Raw genomic sequence first — 19,826 nt, 5'->3', positions numbered from 1 at the left:
CACCCGAGAGTCAAAAGACCACGGTTTGACAAGGGGCAGTTCTTATCTGTAGAAAATGACAGTCTCCAGAGATCCCTGCAGGATCAGTCTCCCGACAGCCATGAAATGGAATAACAACGGGAGCCTCGCAGCTCCAGGTAGAACGGCAGGGAGACCCTTGCACTCCACGCACTAGAGCAAATGAAACACTGAGACAAAGAAGAAGGACATGTCCACTCTTCCATAACAAAATGACCCAACCCAAGACGGGAGGGAAGAAAACATCGCCACCACAAAAAGAAAGCGATTAGGCTACAAAAGTCGTCATCCGGAGATACCGCAAGTGAAGACGCAAATCGTCCACTATTCAGATACTAAACCTCCGGAAATCAATCACATCCCCAGACTTACAAAGGAATTGGAACCCGTGGTTCCAAGTCCTCAGGGACCCTAAAAACCACGATGACGTCTGAAAAAGTCAGTCACGCATCTCAAGCAATATCGCCAGAAAAAAACAACTTAGATCGGAGCACACAACCTTCCTACCAGAAGCGTTGGATCTATGCCCCATGCCCCAACTTCATTGTAGAAATTAATCCATAACACTAGGCCTTAAGAGACACTGTTTTTTTTGTTTGTTTTTTAAAGCAAAGGGTGACATGAACCCATGAAACAGTAGACAGCGCCTGACCAGTACCTGCCTGGTACAAGAGCACCCCAGATCTGTCTAAGGACCAAGAAAAATCGTCCCGAAGGCTCGATAATATGAACTAGAAAATAACCTCGGACTTAAGCAAGTGCGCAACTTCCGAGGAAGTGCCCAATGCGACCACAAAATCGGAAGTATCGGTTCCAGAGAAAGAACGTTCTCAACGAAAGTTATATCAGCCATGAGCTTTATACAAATTAAATCAAATAATCCTATCAGGATCTAAATTAAAAGTAAGGGCGCATTCGCGGGTGAAAACCCAAAGGAAAAAAAGTATACGCCCCACCGGACCAGTCGATCAGAAGGCACCCTTCACCCAAGCTCAGAACCAGAACCGATACATAAAATAAAGAAAAAACAGAGACAAGGAGATTAGCTTCATCCCCAACTATCTATCCAGGTTGCCATCCGGCATCTAAGGCCTCAAATCCCTCGGCCCACTAGGACCGGGATCCTCCAGCAATGCCAAAACATGTCTTAGTAGGACACAAAGATGTGCCAACCTATAGCGGAAGGCAAAATTATCCCTTGCCGGATCGACAAACGACTCCAGCCCCAAGGTTGGGGCCCCTGACGCCTCAGAGGCCTCCGGTTCCCCAGGAGACCGAACTGGGGAAGCGGGGGCCCTGGTTGACAGAACACGGACAGTATCTTAGAAAGATTTTACTTGGGAGATACAATTGCGCCAAGGCCGTAGATATGGCCATGCGGAACCGTGCCGTAACCTCTGGAGGAAACAGACCACCCACCGGAGAGGGAGTAAAGACCAAAGGGACACCTGCATGCGTAGCAAAGGGAGTTTCTGGGACACGCGCCTCACAGGACCTAGCATCCTCGGGTGCCGATGGCTCAACGCAATCTGAGGACCCTGAATCGGGAGAAGAGAGTACTCTGGAATGGCAATCGGAACATAACTGATGGGCATGGATAACCCGGGCCATTTCATATTCATCACAAGACGCATTCTCCGCATCAGAGACATCCATGTCTAAATAGTCAGAATCCTCCATCATGAGATTAGAAAAATGACAAACGGTAACTGACACCTTTTTTTATACCCTCAATGGCTGGGGCATTTACCACCTCCTGTGAACCAGACAACCCACGAAAAGACTCTCTCTGTCGCCACACGGTCAGCATACGGAAGTGAAAAAGCAACGTAACCGCACCTGGTCAGGAGGTGCATCGTGCAAGTCATAAAATAGCGCGCAAATCCAAAGATCGTGCCAAATGACGATAAGGTTGTTAATGTTACGAAAAGCCATGAGCCTAAAGTATTACTACACATCAGCAGATAGAACCACATAACAAATATGATTAAAGTCCCCCCCTGTTCAATAACCCCCCTTAGGGGATATTAACCCATGATTCCTTATTTTAAGATAAAAGGAGTCCCACTGGGACCCTACCTTTACGTTAACATCACATTCACATAATAAATAAACATGAAACGATCTTATCGGAATCTACGCCGTGGAACAGGAACACAGCCCTTCAAGTGTGACAGATAGTAGCCCCGCTTCTGACATGGACTTGAGTGAACAAAGGCAGGCAGCGAAACTTGTCAACGCTGATTGCCAAGGAGCTGTTAATACGAGTCGGGATGGTTTCGGAGAAAAACTCTCCCTGCATCTCCGGACTCTAACTTTCATCCATGCTCTCACTGAGAGGCTGACAGGACTACTTAAAACTCCAGTCCCATTTTGAAGAGTACTACCCTCCATAAGAGACTTATCTCAAACTTCTGAAACTTCTCTGTCAACCTCCTGTGACAAAAGGCAAAGAATGACTGGGGGATCAGGGGAGTGGGGGAGGTATTTGAAGCCTTTGGCTGGGGTGTCTTTGCCTCCTCCTGGTGGCCAGGTTCTGAATTCCCAAAAGTAATGAATGCAGCTGTGGACTCTTCCTGTTTAAGAAGAAAATGTTGGCCACATTAAAGGGACACTGAACCCATTTTTTTTCTTTTGTGATTCAGATAGAGCATGATATTTTAAGCAACTTTCTAATTTACTCCTATTATGAAATTTCTTCATTTTCTTGGTATCTTTATTTGAAATGCAAGAATTTAAGTTTAGATGCCGGCCCATTTTTGGTGAACAATCTGGGTTGTTCTTGCTGATTGGTGGATAAATTCATCCACCAATAAAAAAATGCTGTCCAGAGTTTTGAACCAAAAAAGTCTAGATGCCTTCTTTTTCAAATAAAGATAGCAAGAGAACTAAGAAAAATTTATAATAGGAGTAAATTAGAAAGTTGCTTAAAATTTCATGCTCTATCTGAATCATGAAAGAAAAAAATTGGGTTCAGTGTCCCTTTAAGATTATCTGGCAAACCTTTTTACCCACCACTTGTAATACAAGATTGTGCTCTATTCTTAGCGCAGTCTAACACTCGGGATAACACTATTGGTTGTGCTTTACTTGTAATCTAGCCCTAAATGTTTAGAAATGGGGCTTCCATGATAGGTAAATCTAAACAAAAATATAACCATATTGTAAAAAATAGTACAACTTGAGCTACACACTAAATTGTGTCTGCTGTGTAATCATCTGAACAAATATAACTGTACTTGAGACAAAATGTTACTTATATTCAGTTATCACCTGTAGTTGTATTTATAGGAACTTCATGCTCCTCAGTCTTCACCTGATCACACGTATACGGTTCTACTCTGTGCTCAACCGCTGAGCCATCTGAAAGCGTCACAGCCTTATGACCTGCACAGTGAGAATACACATGTATGTATAAGTTATTTATATTGCATGTGGGATGTATTAATTTTGTTGTCATTATATATAAATACAATCATTTGATGACCTAGTAATTACTATGTGTACATAAGAGAATTATTTAGTAGACTATCACACTTGCTGTGAACACTCACCTTTAACTCACATACATCACACACAATATATCTGAACACTCACCTGTAACCCACGTACCTCACACACAATATATGTTAGCACTCACCTGTAACTCACACACAATATATGTGCACACTCACTTGTAACCCACATACCTCACACACAATATATGTGCACACTGACCTGTAACTCACATACCTCACACACAATATATGTGCACACTCACTTGTAACCCACATACCTCACACACAATATATGTGCACACTCACCTGTAACTCACATACCTCACACACAATATATGTGCACACTCACTTGTAACCCACATACCTCACACACAATATATGTGCACACTCACCTGTAACTCACATATGTCACACACAATATATGTGCACACTCACCTGTAACCCACGTACCTCACACACACAATATATGTACACACTCACCTGTAACTCACATACCTCACACACAATATATGTGCACACTCACCTGTAACCCACATACCTCACACACAATATATGTGCACACTCACCTGTAACTCACGTACCTCACACACAATATATGTGCACACTCAACTGTAACTCACATACCTCACACACAATATATGTGCACACTCACCTGTAACCCACGTACCTCACACACAATATATGTGCACACTCACCTGTATCTCACATACCTCACACACAATATATGTGCACACTCACCTGTAACCCACGTACCTCACACACACAATATATGTACACACTCACCTGTAACTCACATACCTCACACACAATATATGTGCACACTACCATTTAACTCTAAGATTTAGACAAAATTTGAACAAGGTTTGAGGCAAGCTAAATATTTTTATTTCAAAATCAATCTTTTGCACTTAATATTCTGCAATCTTTTCAGGACTGCTTTTCATTTTTATATAGGCCCCTCTCTCATTTCCTCTCCTTACCTTAGCTCTCATGAACTACTTTCTATTTTAAAAACATAAATTATGCTTACCAGATAATTTCCTTTCCTTCTGTGTACGGAGAGTCCACGGCTTCATTCCTTACTTGTGGGAAATACTGAACCTGGCCACCAGGAGGAGGCAAAGACACCACAGCCAAAGGCTTAAATACTCATTCCACTTCTCTCACACCTAGGGTTGCCACCTCAGCCATGTTTTCCTGGACACTTATGAGTTATACATGCTACAGGGTGTGCAGAGAGAAACACGAATAGTGCTGTTCAGTGTCACTATTTGTGTGCTGTCCAGGGTTCAAATTCATGTTCCTACCTGCACACCCTGCAGAATGTGTAACTCATAAGTGTCCAGGAAAACATGGCTGAGGTGGCAACTTTACTCACACCCCAGTCATTCTGCCAAGGGAATAAGGAACAGTAGGAGAAATATCAGGGTATAAATGGTGCCAGAAGAGAAAAACATAATTTAGGTCCGCCCATTGGAGTACATTATCTGGTAAGCATAATTGATGTTTTCCTTCTTAATATAAGGAGAGTCCACGGCTTCATTCCTTACTTGTGGGAAAATTATACCCAAGCTCTAGAGGACACTGAATGATAACGAGAGGGTCAAAAAGAGAGGCAGACCCTATTCTGAGGGCACCACCGCCTGCAAAACCTTTCTCCTTAAAACCTGCTTCAGCCGAAGCAAAAACATAAAACTTGTAGAATTTAGAAAAAGTATGTAAGGAGGACCAGATAGCCGCCTTACAAATTTGATCCATAGAGGCCTCGTTCTTAAAGGCCCACGAGGAAGCCACTGCTCTAGTAGAATGAGCCATAATCCTCTGAGGAGGTATATGTCCCGCTGTCTCGTAAGCTAAGCAGATAACACTCCTTAACCAAAAAGATAAGGAAGTCGAAGAAGTCTTCTGGCCCCTATGCTTTCCAGAAAAGACAACAAATAAGAAATAAGTCTGTCTAAAATCCTTAGTAGCCTGAAGATAGAACTTCAAAGCTCGAACCACATCCAAATTATGAAGCAAACGTTCCTTCGAAGAAGGAGGATTGGGACATAAGGAAGGAACCACAATCTCTTGATTGATGTTGCGGTCAGACACAACCTTAGGAAGAAAACCTAAGCTGGTACGTAGGACAGAATGGAAAACCAGATAAAGAAAGTTCACATTGTAAGGCAGCAATCTCAGATACTCTGCGCACTGAAGCAATAGCCAGCAGAAAGAGAACCTTCCAGGACAACAACTTAATGTCAACTGCATACATAGGCTCAAACGGAGCCCGTTGCAAAACTCTAAGAACAAGATTTAAACTCCAAGGAGGAGAATTAGATCTAAACACAGGTCTGATCCTAATTAGAGCCTTGACAAAAGACTGAACATCAGGAAGCTCTGCGAGCCTCTTGTGCAGTAAAACAGACAGGGCCGGGAGATTTGCAAGAGGGAGGAGACAGGCGGCAAGCCACGTTGAGGCATCCGTCTGAAGCTGATCCAGCCTTGCACCTGTGACGGAGGACGCCAATAATCGCGCCAGGAAGCTTGTGTGACTCAGGCAGGCAAGGAAGTTAAGAGAAGATCCACCCGGAGCTCCCGTAAGCGATGTTCCATCTAGTTTGCCAAGGAAGCTTGGCCAGCTTTCTCCCAGGGGCCGTTGTTGAAGCAATATCTGTTATACCTGTTGAGAACCAGCTCCCCCTCCCACCGGTGCTGCGTGAGGGGGTTCAGTTATCTCTTCCTAACAGCGGCCGAGTCTGCTGCCTAAAGAGCCGGAGAGGCTGTGCCGAGGTCCGGATACAGATTTTAGTATTGGCAGCTCTCCCCCCTCCCACTGGTTCTGCGTGAGGGGGGACTTATCTTAAGTTCCCACCGGAAAAGTTGGCACTTCTTGGAGAAGCATTCTCTTCAGCCTGGAGGTCTTGAGGTTAACCGAGAGGTGGTAAGCGGCTGGTAGTCTACCCTCCGGCGTTCTACATTCTGTGTGGTGTAAGCAAGCTGATTACCCCCCTGGCCATCTCCTGTTTATGCTGTTTATATGGCTATTAAGGTGTAAAGAGGGTGCTTTAAATATCTTCTTCCCATGATGAATGTGGCATGAATAAAAACTCTCCCTACCAAAAGAAGAGCCATTAGATGTGTGTTTAGAGCATTAGACTAAATCACAGTATCAGGAGCCAATCAATTATGAGCCGCACTGAAGTTTTCACAACACAGCAAATAAGATCTACTTTTTAACATTGTGGCCTTTGTATGTTAGACTTTCACGTCACATTTGCTATCTAAAGGGGAGATACCAGCGCTGTAACATTTTTTGGCTAGGAGCTCTTAAGGAGAGAGGAGGGAGGAAAAGAAAAGATTAAGAGTCAGTACTATCATCTATCCTGGGATTAAGGTGTACGTGGTTGGTTTGCAGAAACACTCCCCCGACATTGTTATTGTCTGAAAAGGACTTACTTTATCTCACATATGAGAGGGTACTTAAGTAACTGTTATTGTTGTGTGAGGGTCCTGTTTTAATAATTACCTCCGCGCAATCTCTTGGATGTATCTGGCTATTTAAGATACCCGAATCTACATACTGTTGATCTCATAATCTTTTACTAAAATCTATTATTATTAACTAGGGATCAAAGTATATATCTATAGAGGGTATGCTCCCACAATGCAGAGACGCTCTCCTGGTTTTGTCAAAGTATGAAGAGGACTCTCTTTTCTTTATATCTTTAGGAGGTCTCAATTGCTATCTAGTTATATACTAGGGGTTTGATCTAATAAACATCTTTGCATAGTCTCTTGGGTGTACATGGGTACTTAAACTCGTCAAAATCTATAAGAGTTGATCCTACAATTATTGTTTAAAATCACTTTTTATTATATAAGTGAATGTGAATGTTGCTGGGAAATACTGTTTAAAACTGTAGGTATTCACTGTATACATATTGTTTATGTTAACCTTTGTCCTGCCAGGTAATCATAGTTTGACATCATTGTAATCTCTATACTGTCTTATTGTCCTGATTGCACCTGATTCTATTTGATCTCGGTAGTTAAAGGGACACTGAACCCAAATTTTTTCTTTCGTGATTCAGATAGAGCATGCAATTGTAAGCAACTTTCTAATTTACTCCTATTATCAATTTTTGTTTGTTCACTTGCTATCTTTATTTGAAAAAGAAGGCATCTAAGCTTCTTTTTTGGTTCAGTACTCTGGATAGCACTTTTTTATTGGTGGATGAATTTATCCACCAATCAGCAAGAACAACCCAGGTTGTTCACAAAAAATGAGCCGGCATCTAAACTTACATTTTTCTATTTCAAATAAAGATACAAAGAGAATGAAGAAAATTTGATAAAAGGAGTAAATTAGAAAGTTGCCTAAAATTGCATGCTCTATCTGAATCATGAAAGAAAAAAATTGGGTTCAAGTGTCCCTTTAACCCCTTAAGGACCACAGCACTTTTCCATTTTCTGTCCGTTTGGGACCAAGGCTATTTTTACATTTCTGCAGTGTTTGTGTTTAGCTATAATTTTCATCTTACTCATTTACTGTACCCACACATATTATATACCGTTTTTCTCGTCATTAAATGGACTTTCTAAAGATACCATTATTTTCATCATATCTTATAATTTACTATAAAAAAATTATAAAATATTAGGAAAAAATGGAAAAAAACACACTTTTTCTAACTTTGAACCCCAAAATCTGTTACACATCTACAACTACCAAAAAACACCCATGCTAAATAGTTTCTAAATTTTGTCCTGAGTTTAGAAATACCCAATGTTTACATGTTCTTTGGTTTTTTTTTGCAAGTTATAGGGAAATAAATACAAGTAGCACTTTGCTATTTCCAAACCACTTTTTTTCAAAATTAGCGCTAGTTACATTGGGACACTGATATCTTTCAGGAATACCTGAATATCCCTTGACATGTATATATTTTTTTTTAGAAGACATCCCAAAGTATTGATCTAGGCCCATTTTAGTATATTTCATGCAACCATCTCACTACCAAATGCGATCAGATAAAAAAAATTGTTCACTTTTTCACAAATTGTTTCACAAACTTTAGGTTTCTCACTGAAATTATTTACAAAAAACTTGTGCAATTATGGCATAAATGGTTGTAAATGCTTCTCTGGGATCCCCTTTGTCAGAAATAGCAGACATATATGGCTTTGGCATTGCTTTTTGGTATTTAGAAGGCCGCTAAATGCCACTGCGCACCACACGTGTATTATGCCCAGCATTGAAGGGGTTAATTAGGGAGCTTGTAGGGTTAATTTTAGCTTTAGTATAATGTAGTAGACAACCCAAAGTATTGATCTAGGTCCATTTTGGTATATTTCATGCCACCATTTCACCGCCAAATGCGAACAAATAAAAAAAAGCGTTACATATTTCACAATTTTAGGTTTCTCACTGAAATTATTTACAAACAGCTTGTGCAATTATAGCATAAATTGTTGTAAAAGCTTCTCTGGGATCCCCTTTGTTCAGAAATAGCAGACATATATGGCTTTGGCTTTGCTTTTTGGTAATTAGAAGGCCGCTAAATGCCACTGCGCACCACACGTGTATAATGCCCAGCATTGAAGGGGTTAATTAGGGAGCTTGTAGGGTTAATTTTAGCTTTTGTGTAGGTATCAACCTCCCACATGACACATCACACCCCCTGATCCCTCCCAAACAGCTCTCTTCCCTCCCCCACCCCACAATTGTCCCCGCCATCTTAAGTACTGGCAGTAAGTCTGCCAGTACTAAAATAAGAGTTTTTTGGGGATTTAAAAAAAATAATAATAATAATAATTCTGCTCTGTAGGATCCCCCCTTAGCCCCCAACCTCCCTGATCCCCCCCAAACAGCTCTCTAACCCCCCTCTCTGCCTTATTATGCGCCATATTGGGTACTGGCAGCTGTCTGCCAGTACCCAGTTTGAAATCAAATGTTTTTTATCAAATGTTTTATTTTATTATTTTAAAACTACTATTTTCTGTAGTGTAGCTGCCCCCCTCAACCCCCAACCTCCCACCCTCCCAGATCCTTAAAATGTATAATGTTCCCACCCTCTCTCCCACCAAGTACCACCTTACTTGTTGTTCCATAGTGTAGGGTTCCCACTCCCGCGCACGCGCGCGCACTCGATCCCGCCCCCCTTCCCACTGATGGCCACCCACCCGCCTCCCTGGATCAGCTCCCACCCACCAACGAACATAGCTATCGATGGCTGATGCAGAGAGGGCCACAGGGTGGCTCTCTCTGCATCGGACGGCTAAAAAATGTTATAGCAGGATGCCTCAATATCGAGGCATCACTGCTATAACATGAAAGCAGTTGGAAGTGATCAGGATCGCTTCCACTGCTTTCAAAGACCAACGACGTACGGGGTACGTCCTTGGTCATTAACTGCATTTTTTTGCAGGACGTACCCCATACGTCGTTGGTCGTTAAGGGGTTAAGCAGGGTTCCTGAAGCTTAGAAATTATCATTATTGTTTTCTTTTCAAGGTGCGCTATTTGTTACTTGGTTCAATGATATCTGCCTTTACAATCTAGTTACACACGCAGTCTGACTATTTTTGGGAAAAGGACATCACGGCCACAGAAGCAAATTATATCTTGACACTTAATCCCTGAGTGGGATTACCTACTATTTCCTCTGTCTTGGCCGCCCTCCCTCTGTTAGGAACCCACGCATGGACTTAGTTCACCCATCGATCACATCGTCTCCCTAAGCACTTTGCACTTCCTTATTCCCTCTCTCCCTCCCCCTTTTTTTGTTTTCTTTTTCTCTTGTCCCCTTCTCTTTCCTGTCACTTATACACTTAATCACTCCCTTTTGGCCCTTCTTTTTTTTTTTCACTATTCACTACATGTATGGACACATTTTTAACTTCACCTATCCACAGTAAAATCACTTATCCCGCCATGGCTTCCAGACCTAGAGAAAGGAAGACCAAAAATTCTTCTGAGACCCTTGTTGAATAACATTCTGAACCAGCAACTAATATAAGACACAATGGCCTCTAGTTATCAAGCCGTCTACTTACCTGCCTTCGCCGGCCCCAATACGCCCGCCTAAACTTGCCTCACATCGCCGCCGCGGACCTGAATACGCTCGCCAAAGTTATGAAAAAAGCTGTCAAAAAGCCGCGCACCAAGTACGGGGCGATGAGCAGCGGACTGTGATAGTTATCACTCATCCGATCTCGCTGCTCTTCGGCTTTTTCCCAGCTTTATTGATAAGCTGTCACTAAGCACCCACACTAAACTACTCTGTTCTACCCCCTATACCGGCGCCCCCGGAGCCCCCCGCAACTAAACAAAGTTATTAACCCCAAAACCGCTGCTCCTAGACCCTGCCGCAACTATAATATATTAACCCCTAAACCGCCACTCCCGGACCCCGCCGCCACCTACATAATATCTATTAACCCCTATCCTGCCCCCCCTATACCGCCGCCACCTATAATAAATTTATTAACCCCTATCCTGTTGATCCCGGACCCCGCCTTAACTAAATAAATTGTTAAACCCCTAAACCGCCGCTCCCGGACCCCGCCGCCACCTATATTAAACTTATTAACCCCTAATCTGCCCCCCCTACACCGTCGCCACCTATAATAAATTTATCAACCCCTATCCTGCCCCCCCTACACCGCCGCAACATATAATACAATTATAAACCTCTAAACCTAAGTCTAACACTAACCCTAACACCCCCCTAACTTAAATATTAATTAAATAAATCTAAATAAATATTACTCTTATTAAATTAATTATTCCTATTTAAAACTAAATACTTACCTGTAAAATAAGCCCTAAGATAGCTACAATGTAATTAATAATTACATTGTAGCTATTTTAGGATTTATATTTATTTTACAGGTAACTTTGTATTTATTTTAACTAGGTACAATAGCTATTAAATAGTTATTAACTATTTAATAACGACCTAGCTAAAAGAAATACAAAATTAGCTGTGAAATAAATCCTAACCTAAGTTACAATTAAAAATAACACTACACTATCATTAAATAAATTAAATTAATTAACTACAATTACCTACAATTAAATACAATTAAATAAACTAACTAAAGTACAAAAAATAAAAAATAAAAATTACAAAAAATAAAAAAAGATTAAAAGATTTTTAAGCTAATTACACCTAAGCTAAGACCCCTAATAAAATAACAAAGCCCCCCAAAATAAAAAAATGCCCTACCCTATTCTAAATTACAAAAGTTAACAGCTCTTTTACCAGCCCTTAAAAGGGCCTTTTGCAGGGCATGTCCCTAAGTAATCAGCTCTTTTGCATGTTAAAAAAAATACAACCCCCCCCAACATTAAAACCCACCACCCATATACCCCTACTCTAACCCACCCAAACCCCCCTTAAAAAAACCTAACACTAACCCCCTGAAGATCTCCCTACCTTGAGTTGTCTTCAGCCAGCCGACCACCGATGGAACAGAAGAGGACATCCGCAGCGGCTGAAGTCATCATCCAAGGGGCGCTGAAGAGGTCTTCCATCCGATAGAAGTCTTCATCCATGCGGCGTCTTCAATCTTCATCCATCCGGAGTGGAGTCTTCTTCAAACGAGCCGATGCGGAGCCATCCTCTTCCAACAACGCCTACCCGATGAATGGATATTCCTTTAAGTGACGTCATCCAAGATGGCGTCCCTTGAATTCCGATTGGCTGATAGAATCCTATCAGCCAATCGGAATTAAGGTAGGAAAAATCTGATTGGCTGATTGAATCAGCCAATCAGATTCAAGTTCAATCGGATTGGCTGATCCAATCAGCCAATCAGATTGAGATTGCATTCTATTGGCTGTTCCGATCAGCCAATAGAATGCAAGCTCAATCTGATTGGCTGATTGGATCAGCCAATTCGATTGAACTTGAATTTGATTGGCTGATTCAATCAGCCAATCAGATTTTTCCTACCTTAATTCCGATTGGCTGATAGAATCCCATCAGCCAATCGGAATTCGAGGGACGCCATCTTGGATGACGTCACTTAAAGGAACATTCATTCGTCGGGGAAGGAGGATGTTCCGCGCCGGAGGTCTTGAAGATGGAGCCGCTCCTCGTCGGATGGATGAAGATAGAAGATGCCGCTTGGATGAAGATGTCTGCCGGTCCGGATGTCCTCTTCTGCCCGGATAGGATGAAGACTTCTGCCGGTCTGGATGTCCTCTTCTGCCCCATCGGATGAAGACTTCGGCCCGGTTGGGTGAAGACGACTCAAGGTAGGGAGATCTTCGGGGGGGGGGGGTAGTGTTAGGTTTATTTAAGGGGGGGTTTGGGTTAGAGTAGGGGTATGTGGGTGGTGGGTTTTAATGTTGGGGGGGTTGTACTTTTTTATATGCAAAAGAGCTGATTACTTAGGGGCATGCCCCGCAAAAGGCCCTTTTAAGGGCTGGTAAAAAAGAGCTGTTAACATTTGTAATTTAGAATAGGGTAAGGCATTTTTTATTTTGGGGGGCTTTGTTATTTTACTAGCGGGCTTAGATTAGGTGTAATTAGCTTAAAAATCTTGTAATCTTTTTTTATTTTTTGTAACTTAGTTTTTTTTATTTTTTGTACTTTAGTTAGTTTATTTAATTGTATTTAATTGTAGGTAATTGTAGTTAATTTAATTTATTTAATGATAGTGTAGTGTTAGGTTTAATTGTAACTTAGGTTAGGATTTATTTCACAGCTAATTTTGTATTTCTTTTAGCTAGGTAGTTATTAAATAGTTAATAACTATTTAATAACTATTGTACCTAGTTAAAATAAATACAAAGTTACCTGTAAAATAAATATAAATCCTAAAATAGCTACAATATAATTATTAGTAATATTGTAGCTATATTAGGTTTATTTTATAGGTAAGTATTTAGTTTTAAATAGGAATAATTTAATAAGAGTAATAATTATTTAATTAATATTTAAGTTAGGGGGGTGTTAGGGTTAGTGTTAGACTTAGGTTTAGGGGTTAATAATTTTATTATAGGTTGCGGCGGTGTAGGGGGGGCAGGATAGGGGTTAATAAATTTATTATAGGTGGCGACGGTGTAGGGGGGGCAGATTAAGGGTTAATAAGTTTAATATAGGTGGCGGCGGGGTCCTGGAGCGGCGGTTTAGGGGTTAAACAATTTATTTAGTTGCAGCGGGGTCCGGGATCCGCAGGATAGGAGTTAATAAATTTATTATAGGTGGCGGCGGCATGGGGGGGGACAGGATAGGGGTTAATAGGTATTATGTAGGTAGCGGCGGGGTCCGTGAGCGGCGGTTTAGGGGTTCACATATTTAATATAGTTGCGGCGGGGTCCGGGAGCGGCAGTTTAGGGGGTAATGCATTTATTTAGTTGCTGCGGTGTAGGGGGGCAGATTAGGGGTGTTTAGACTCAGGGTACATGTTAGGGTGTTAGGTGTAGACAGCTCCCATAGGAATCAATGAGATGTCGGGCAGCAGCGAACATGAACTTTCGCTATGGTCAGACTCCCATTGATTCCTATGGGATCCGCCGCCTCCAGGGCGGCGGATTGAAAACCAGGTAAGCTAGGCCGGAAAAGTGCCGAGCGTACCTGCTAGTTTTTTGCTAACTCCCAAAAGTAGTCAGATTGTGCCGAACTTGCGTTCTGAACATCTGGACTGACATAAGAATTGATCTGTGTTGGACTGAGTCCAGCGGATCGAAGCTTACGTCACTTTATTCTACTTTTGCCGGTGTGTAGGGCTTGATAACTTAGGTGAATCAGCCTCGCCACAAATACGCTGCGGAATTCCAGCGTATTTGAGGTTGACGGCTTGATAACTAGATGCCAATGAGTTAACTGACCCACAAACTTTAGTTAATGACATTTTAGAAGCCCTAACCCTAAGTTTGAGTCACTTAAAACAGAAATCAAACAAGATTTGGTTAACCTTTCTAATGAGGCTAGGCAGTTTTCCAAAAGAATTCAAGAAGTTGAGCAAAGGGGGTCTGATCTAGAGGATCTTACAGATGCACAGAACACTAAGATACAGACGAATCATGTTTCTCTGACAAAATTACAGAATAAACTTGAAGATTTAGAAAATCGTTCAAGGAGAAATAATGTAAGGATTATTGGGGTCCCAGAAACGAAACAGTACTCAGATTTAATGAAATTTACCGCTGAGATACTCCCACAGCTTTTGAATTTTTCTCAGGCCTTGTTACCTTTAGCTATGGAAAGAGCACACAGATTGGGGAGACCTCCTTCAGCAGATGGCCCCGCTATGAGACCAAGGCCTATAATTGTGAGATTCCTAAATTTTCAGGATAAAGTTAAGATTTTACAGGCATTTCGTAAAAATGCACCTATCTTTTTAAATGAGAGTAAAATATTGCTATTCCAAGACTTCTAGTTAGAAACATCTATGAAATGGAAGGAGCTCTCCCCAATCTGTGGTAGGTTGATTAAAGGGACACTGAACCCAAATTTTTTCTTTCGTGATTCAGATAGAGCATGCAATTTTTTTTTTTTTTTATAATATCATTTTTATTAGGGAAAGCAAAAACAGAACGCACAGAGGACACATAGATTCAATGTACAGTTTACAATTAGTAGGCAAGATTACAGTATATAACAATAGCAGGAGTAAACACAATCATGAGGAGTGCTATTCTCTGATACATATTGACATTTCCGCCAGTCATTGATCTACGAGTGGATATAAAAGTTACCTCTGTACGTGTCTGCCATCCCCAGACATTTTAATGTTTTTAAACCAAAACGTTTCTAAATACACTAACTCAATAACTAAATGAAAAAAAAAAAAAAAAAAAAAAAGAAAGAATAAACTAAACTACTACTAAACCACTTAGGGGCCCTACTGTGGGGCCGGTCGAGGTCGAGGCCTGGCAGAGGGGGGAAAAAAAAAAAAAAAAAAAAAAAAAAAAAAAAGAGGGGGGGGGGGGGGGGAAGGGGGAAAGAGGAGGTAGGTGGTGTAAAGGGGCAAGCGCGGTGCGTTGGAGGATGAGATGCGGGTGTGTGTGGAGCACAATGCAGGGCCCAAAGCTAAGCCATTAACCATGCTCCTGAAGCAGGTGGGCCCATTCACCCCTTAAAGTACTTTCCATAAAAATCACAGAGTCTTTAAATGGCTTGAGAATGAGCCTCTGTATTTCCAGTTCAAAGGTGAGGATTAATCTGCGCCACTTGCGTAAGAATAGGCTCAATCTGTTCTGTACATCTATCCTGACGTCCATTTGCTCAATGAATAATTGGGATTGTAAAAGGTTCTTAAAGCCTTTAAATGAGGGGCCAATTTTTTTTATCCAGTGTTTCAATATGTGTTTCCTAGCCACAAGCATGATTAAGCTCAGTACTGAGTCATGTTGTTTGTGCCGGTCATCCCAGCACAGGAATATGATAGTTTCGGGGCGTATCTCAAGCTGTATCTGGAGTTTTTGTTTCAGCCAAAATTGGATTTTACCCCAATATTGCCTGATCGGAGGGCAATCCCATACATAGTGGAGGAGATTAGGGTTATCTAGTGAGCATTTAGAGCATTTATTTGTGTGGGTGGGAATCCACTTGGCCATGACTCTGGGTGTGAAGTATGCCCTATGTAAGAAGCGTACTTGTGATTCTCTAAGCATGGCTGATAGAGTTGCTTTCCTGGTTTTCTCCATACTATTCTTAATCTCCACCCACGTGGTCTCTCCCAGTCCCTCTCTAATCCAGCCTGTCTGTATAGATGGTTGTAACTTTGGGAGGTGATGTTGCAATATGATTTGATATATTTCTGAGAGAGAAAACCTGCCCATGGCATATAGTGATTGAGTGAGACGGAAAGGGGATCCTTCCCAAAAATCTGTTGTGTCTCTGACCAGTGTTCCAGCATAGTGACGTATCTGGAGGAATGCATAGAAGTGAGTTCTTGGCAGGCCATAGTCCCTCTGTAGGGCCCCAAATGTCATGAAAGTTTTTGTTAGCGGATCAAAGAGAGGCTTGAGAGACTTTATTCCCTTCGCCTCCCAAATCCTGAAAGGCAGGGTATCAGATCCTGTTGGAAAATCTGGGTTTCTCCTGATAGGGAGATAAGGCGAAGCGTGGCAGGTTTTGCCTAGATATTTGTGGGCAAGAAGCCAGGCCTTCAAGGGGTCGCTGAATAGAGCGTTGAGACCCAAGTTCTTCAAGGCCTTCGTGTTTGCAAGATGCGGAAGGTAGGCCAGGGATATGTCCCCCAGCACTGCCTGCTCCAGATCTGGACGACAAAAGTGATGGGTGCCTACCTGCCAATCCACTACCAGACGGATCAGAGCGGCCCAGTTGTAAAGCCGAAAATCAGGGAGTGCTAGGCCTCCATTAAGGAATGTCATATTAAGTTTTTCCCTCGAGATCCGTGATTTTTTCCCTTGCCAGATGAACTCTCGTGTTGAGAGCATGCAATTTTAAGCAAATTTCTAATTTACTCCTATTATCAATTTTTCTTTGTTCTCTTGCTATATTTATTTGAAAAAGAAGGCATCTAAGCATTTTTTTTTTTGGTTCAGAACTCTGGACAGCACTTTTTTATTGGTGGATGAATGTATCCACCAATCAGCAAGAACAACCCAGGTTGTTCAACAAAAATGGGCCTGCATCTAAACTTACATTCTTGCATTTCAAATAAAGATACCAAGAGAATGAAGAAAATTTGATGATAGGAGTAAATTAGAAAACATAATTTATGCTTACCTGATAAATTCCTTTCTCCTGTAGTGTAGTCAGTCCACGGGTCATCATTACTTATGGGATATTAACTCCTCCCCAACAGGAAGTGCAAGAGGATCACCCAAGCAGAGCTGCTATATAGCTCCTCCCCTCTACGTCACACCCAGTCATTCGACCGAGAACCAAACGAGAAAGGAGAAACTATAGGGTGCAGTGGTGACTGGAGTATAATTAAAAAATTTAGACCTGCCTTAAAAAACAGGGCGGGCCGTGGACTGACTACACTACAGGAGAAAGGAATTTATCAGGTAAGCATAAATTATGTTTTCTCCTGTTAAGTGTAGTCAGTCCACGGGTCATCATTACTTATGGGATACCAATACCAAAGCTAAGTACACGGATGACGGGAGGGACAGGCAGGATCTCTATACGGAAGGAACCACTGCCTGAAGAACCTCTCTCCCAAAAACAGCCTCCGAAGAAGCAAAAGTGTCAAATTTGGAAAATTTGGAAAAAGTATGAAGAGAAGACCAAGTTGCAGCCTTGCAAATCTGTTCAACAGAGGCCTCGTTCTTAAAGGCCCAAGTGGAAGCCACAGCTCTAGTAGAATGAGCTGTAATCCTTTCAGGAGGTTGCTATCCAGCAGTCTCATAGGCTAAACGTATTATGCTACGAAGCCAAAAGGATAGAGAGGTAGCAGATGCTTTTTGACCTCTCCTCTGTCCAGAATAAACGACAAACAGGGAAGAAGTTTGTCGAAAATCTTTAGTTGCCTGTAAATAAAATTTCAGGGCACGGACTACATCTAGATTGTGCAGAAGTCGTTCCTTCTTTGAAGAAGGGTTAGGACACAATGATGGAACAACAATCTCTTGATTGATATTCTTGTTAGTGACTACCTTAGGTAAGAACCCAGGTTTGGTACACAGAACTACCTTATCTGAATGAAAAATCAGATACGGAGAATCACAATGTAAGGCTGATAATTCAGAGATTCTACGAGCCGAGGAAATAGCCATTAAAAACAGAACTTTCCAAGATAACAGCTTGATATCAATGGAGTGAAGGGGTTCAAACGGAACACCCTGTAAAACGTTAAGAACTAAGTTTAAGCTCCACGGCGGAGCAACAGATTTAAACACAGGCTTAATCCTGGCCAAAGCCTGACAAAAAGCCTGAACGTCTGGAACTTCTGACAGACGCTTGTGTAAAAGGATGGACAGAGCTGAGATCTGTCCCTTTAACGAACTAGCAGATAAACCCTTTTCTAAACCTTCTTGTAGAAAAGACAATATCCTAGGAATCCTAACCTTACTCCATGAGTAACCCTTGGATTCGCACCAGTGTAAGTATTTACGCCATATCTTATGGTAAATTTTCCTGGTAACAGGTTTCCTAGCCTGTATTAAGGTATCAATTACTGGCTCTGAAAATCCACGCTTTGATAAAATTAAGCGTTCAATTTCCATGCAGTCAGCTTCAGAGAAATTAGGTTTTGATGTTTGAAAGGACCCTGAATTAGAAGGTCCTGTCTCAGAGGCAGAGACCAAGGTGGACAGGATGACATGTCCACTAGATCTGCATACCAGGTCCTGCGTGGCCACGCAGGCGCTATTAGAATCACTGATGCTTTCTCCTGTTTGATCCTTGCAATCAAACGAGGAAGCATCGGGAAGGGTGGAAACACATAAGCCATCCTGAAGGTCCAAGGTGCTGTCAAGGCATCTATCAGGACCGCTCCCGGGTCCCTGGACCTGGACCCGTAGCGAGGAAGCTTGGCGTTCCGGCGAGACGCCATGAGATCCATATCTGGTTTGCCCCAACGTTGAAGTATTTGGGCAAAGACCTCCGGATGAAGTTACCACTCCCCCGGATGAAAAGTCTGGCGACTTAGGAAATCCGCCTCCCAGTTGTCCACTCCTGGGATGTGGATCGCTGACAGGTGGCAAGAGTGAGACTCTGCCCAGCGAATTATCTTTGATACTTCCATCATCGCTAGGGAACTTCTTGTCCCTCCCTGATGGTTGATGTAAGCCACAGTCGTGATGTTGTCCGACTGAAACCTGATAAACCTCAGAGTTGCTAACTGAGGCCAAGCCAGTAGGGCATTGAGAACTGCTCTCAATTCCAGAATGTTTATTGGAAGGAGACTCTCCTCTTGAGTCCATGATCCCTGAGCCTTCAGGGAATTCCAGACAGCGCCCCAACCTAGAAGGCTGGCGTCTGTAGTTACAATTGTCCAGTCTGGCCTGCTGAAGGGCATCCCCCTGGACAGATGTGGCCGAGAAAGCCACCATAGAAGAGAATCTCTGGTCTCCTGATCCAGATTCAGCGTAGGGGACAAATCTGAGTAATCCCCATTCCACTGACTTAGCATGCACAATTGCAGCGGTCTGAGGTGCAGGCGTGCAAAGGAACTATGTCCATTGCCGCTACCATTAAGCCGATTACCTCCATGCATTGAGCCACTGACGGGTGTTGAATGGAATGAAGGGCACGGCAAGCATATAGAAGCTTTGTTAACCTGTCCTCTGTCAGGTAAATTTTCATTTCTACAGAATCTATAAGAGTCCCCAAGAAGGGAACTCTTGTGAGTGGTAAGAGAGAACTCTTCTCCTCGTTTACTTTCCACCCATGTG

The 19,826-nt window shown here is 42.3% G+C and overlaps 1 protein-coding gene across 2 annotated transcripts in view; it reads right to left on the bottom strand.

Annotated features, from left to right (window-relative positions):
* The window catches only part of LOC128657282 (gastrula zinc finger protein XlCGF57.1-like), a 163,489-nt gene that overhangs the window by 75,620 nt on the left and 68,043 nt on the right, over positions 1-19,826 (bottom strand). For both annotated transcript variants that reach the window (XM_053711563.1, XM_053711564.1), the window contains exon 4: positions 3,292-3,405. In XM_053711563.1, the coding sequence (XP_053567538.1) occupies positions 3,292-3,405 (114 nt within the window). The remainder of the gene's footprint in view (positions 1-3,291; positions 3,406-19,826) is intronic.

Source organism: Bombina bombina, chromosome 4, assembly GCF_027579735.1.
Source record: "Bombina bombina isolate aBomBom1 chromosome 4, aBomBom1.pri, whole genome shotgun sequence".
Lineage (NCBI taxonomy): Eukaryota > Metazoa > Chordata > Amphibia > Anura > Bombinatoridae > Bombina > Bombina bombina.
Note: the sequence above shows the minus strand (reverse complement) of the source record. Positions and strands in the feature narration are given on the sequence as shown.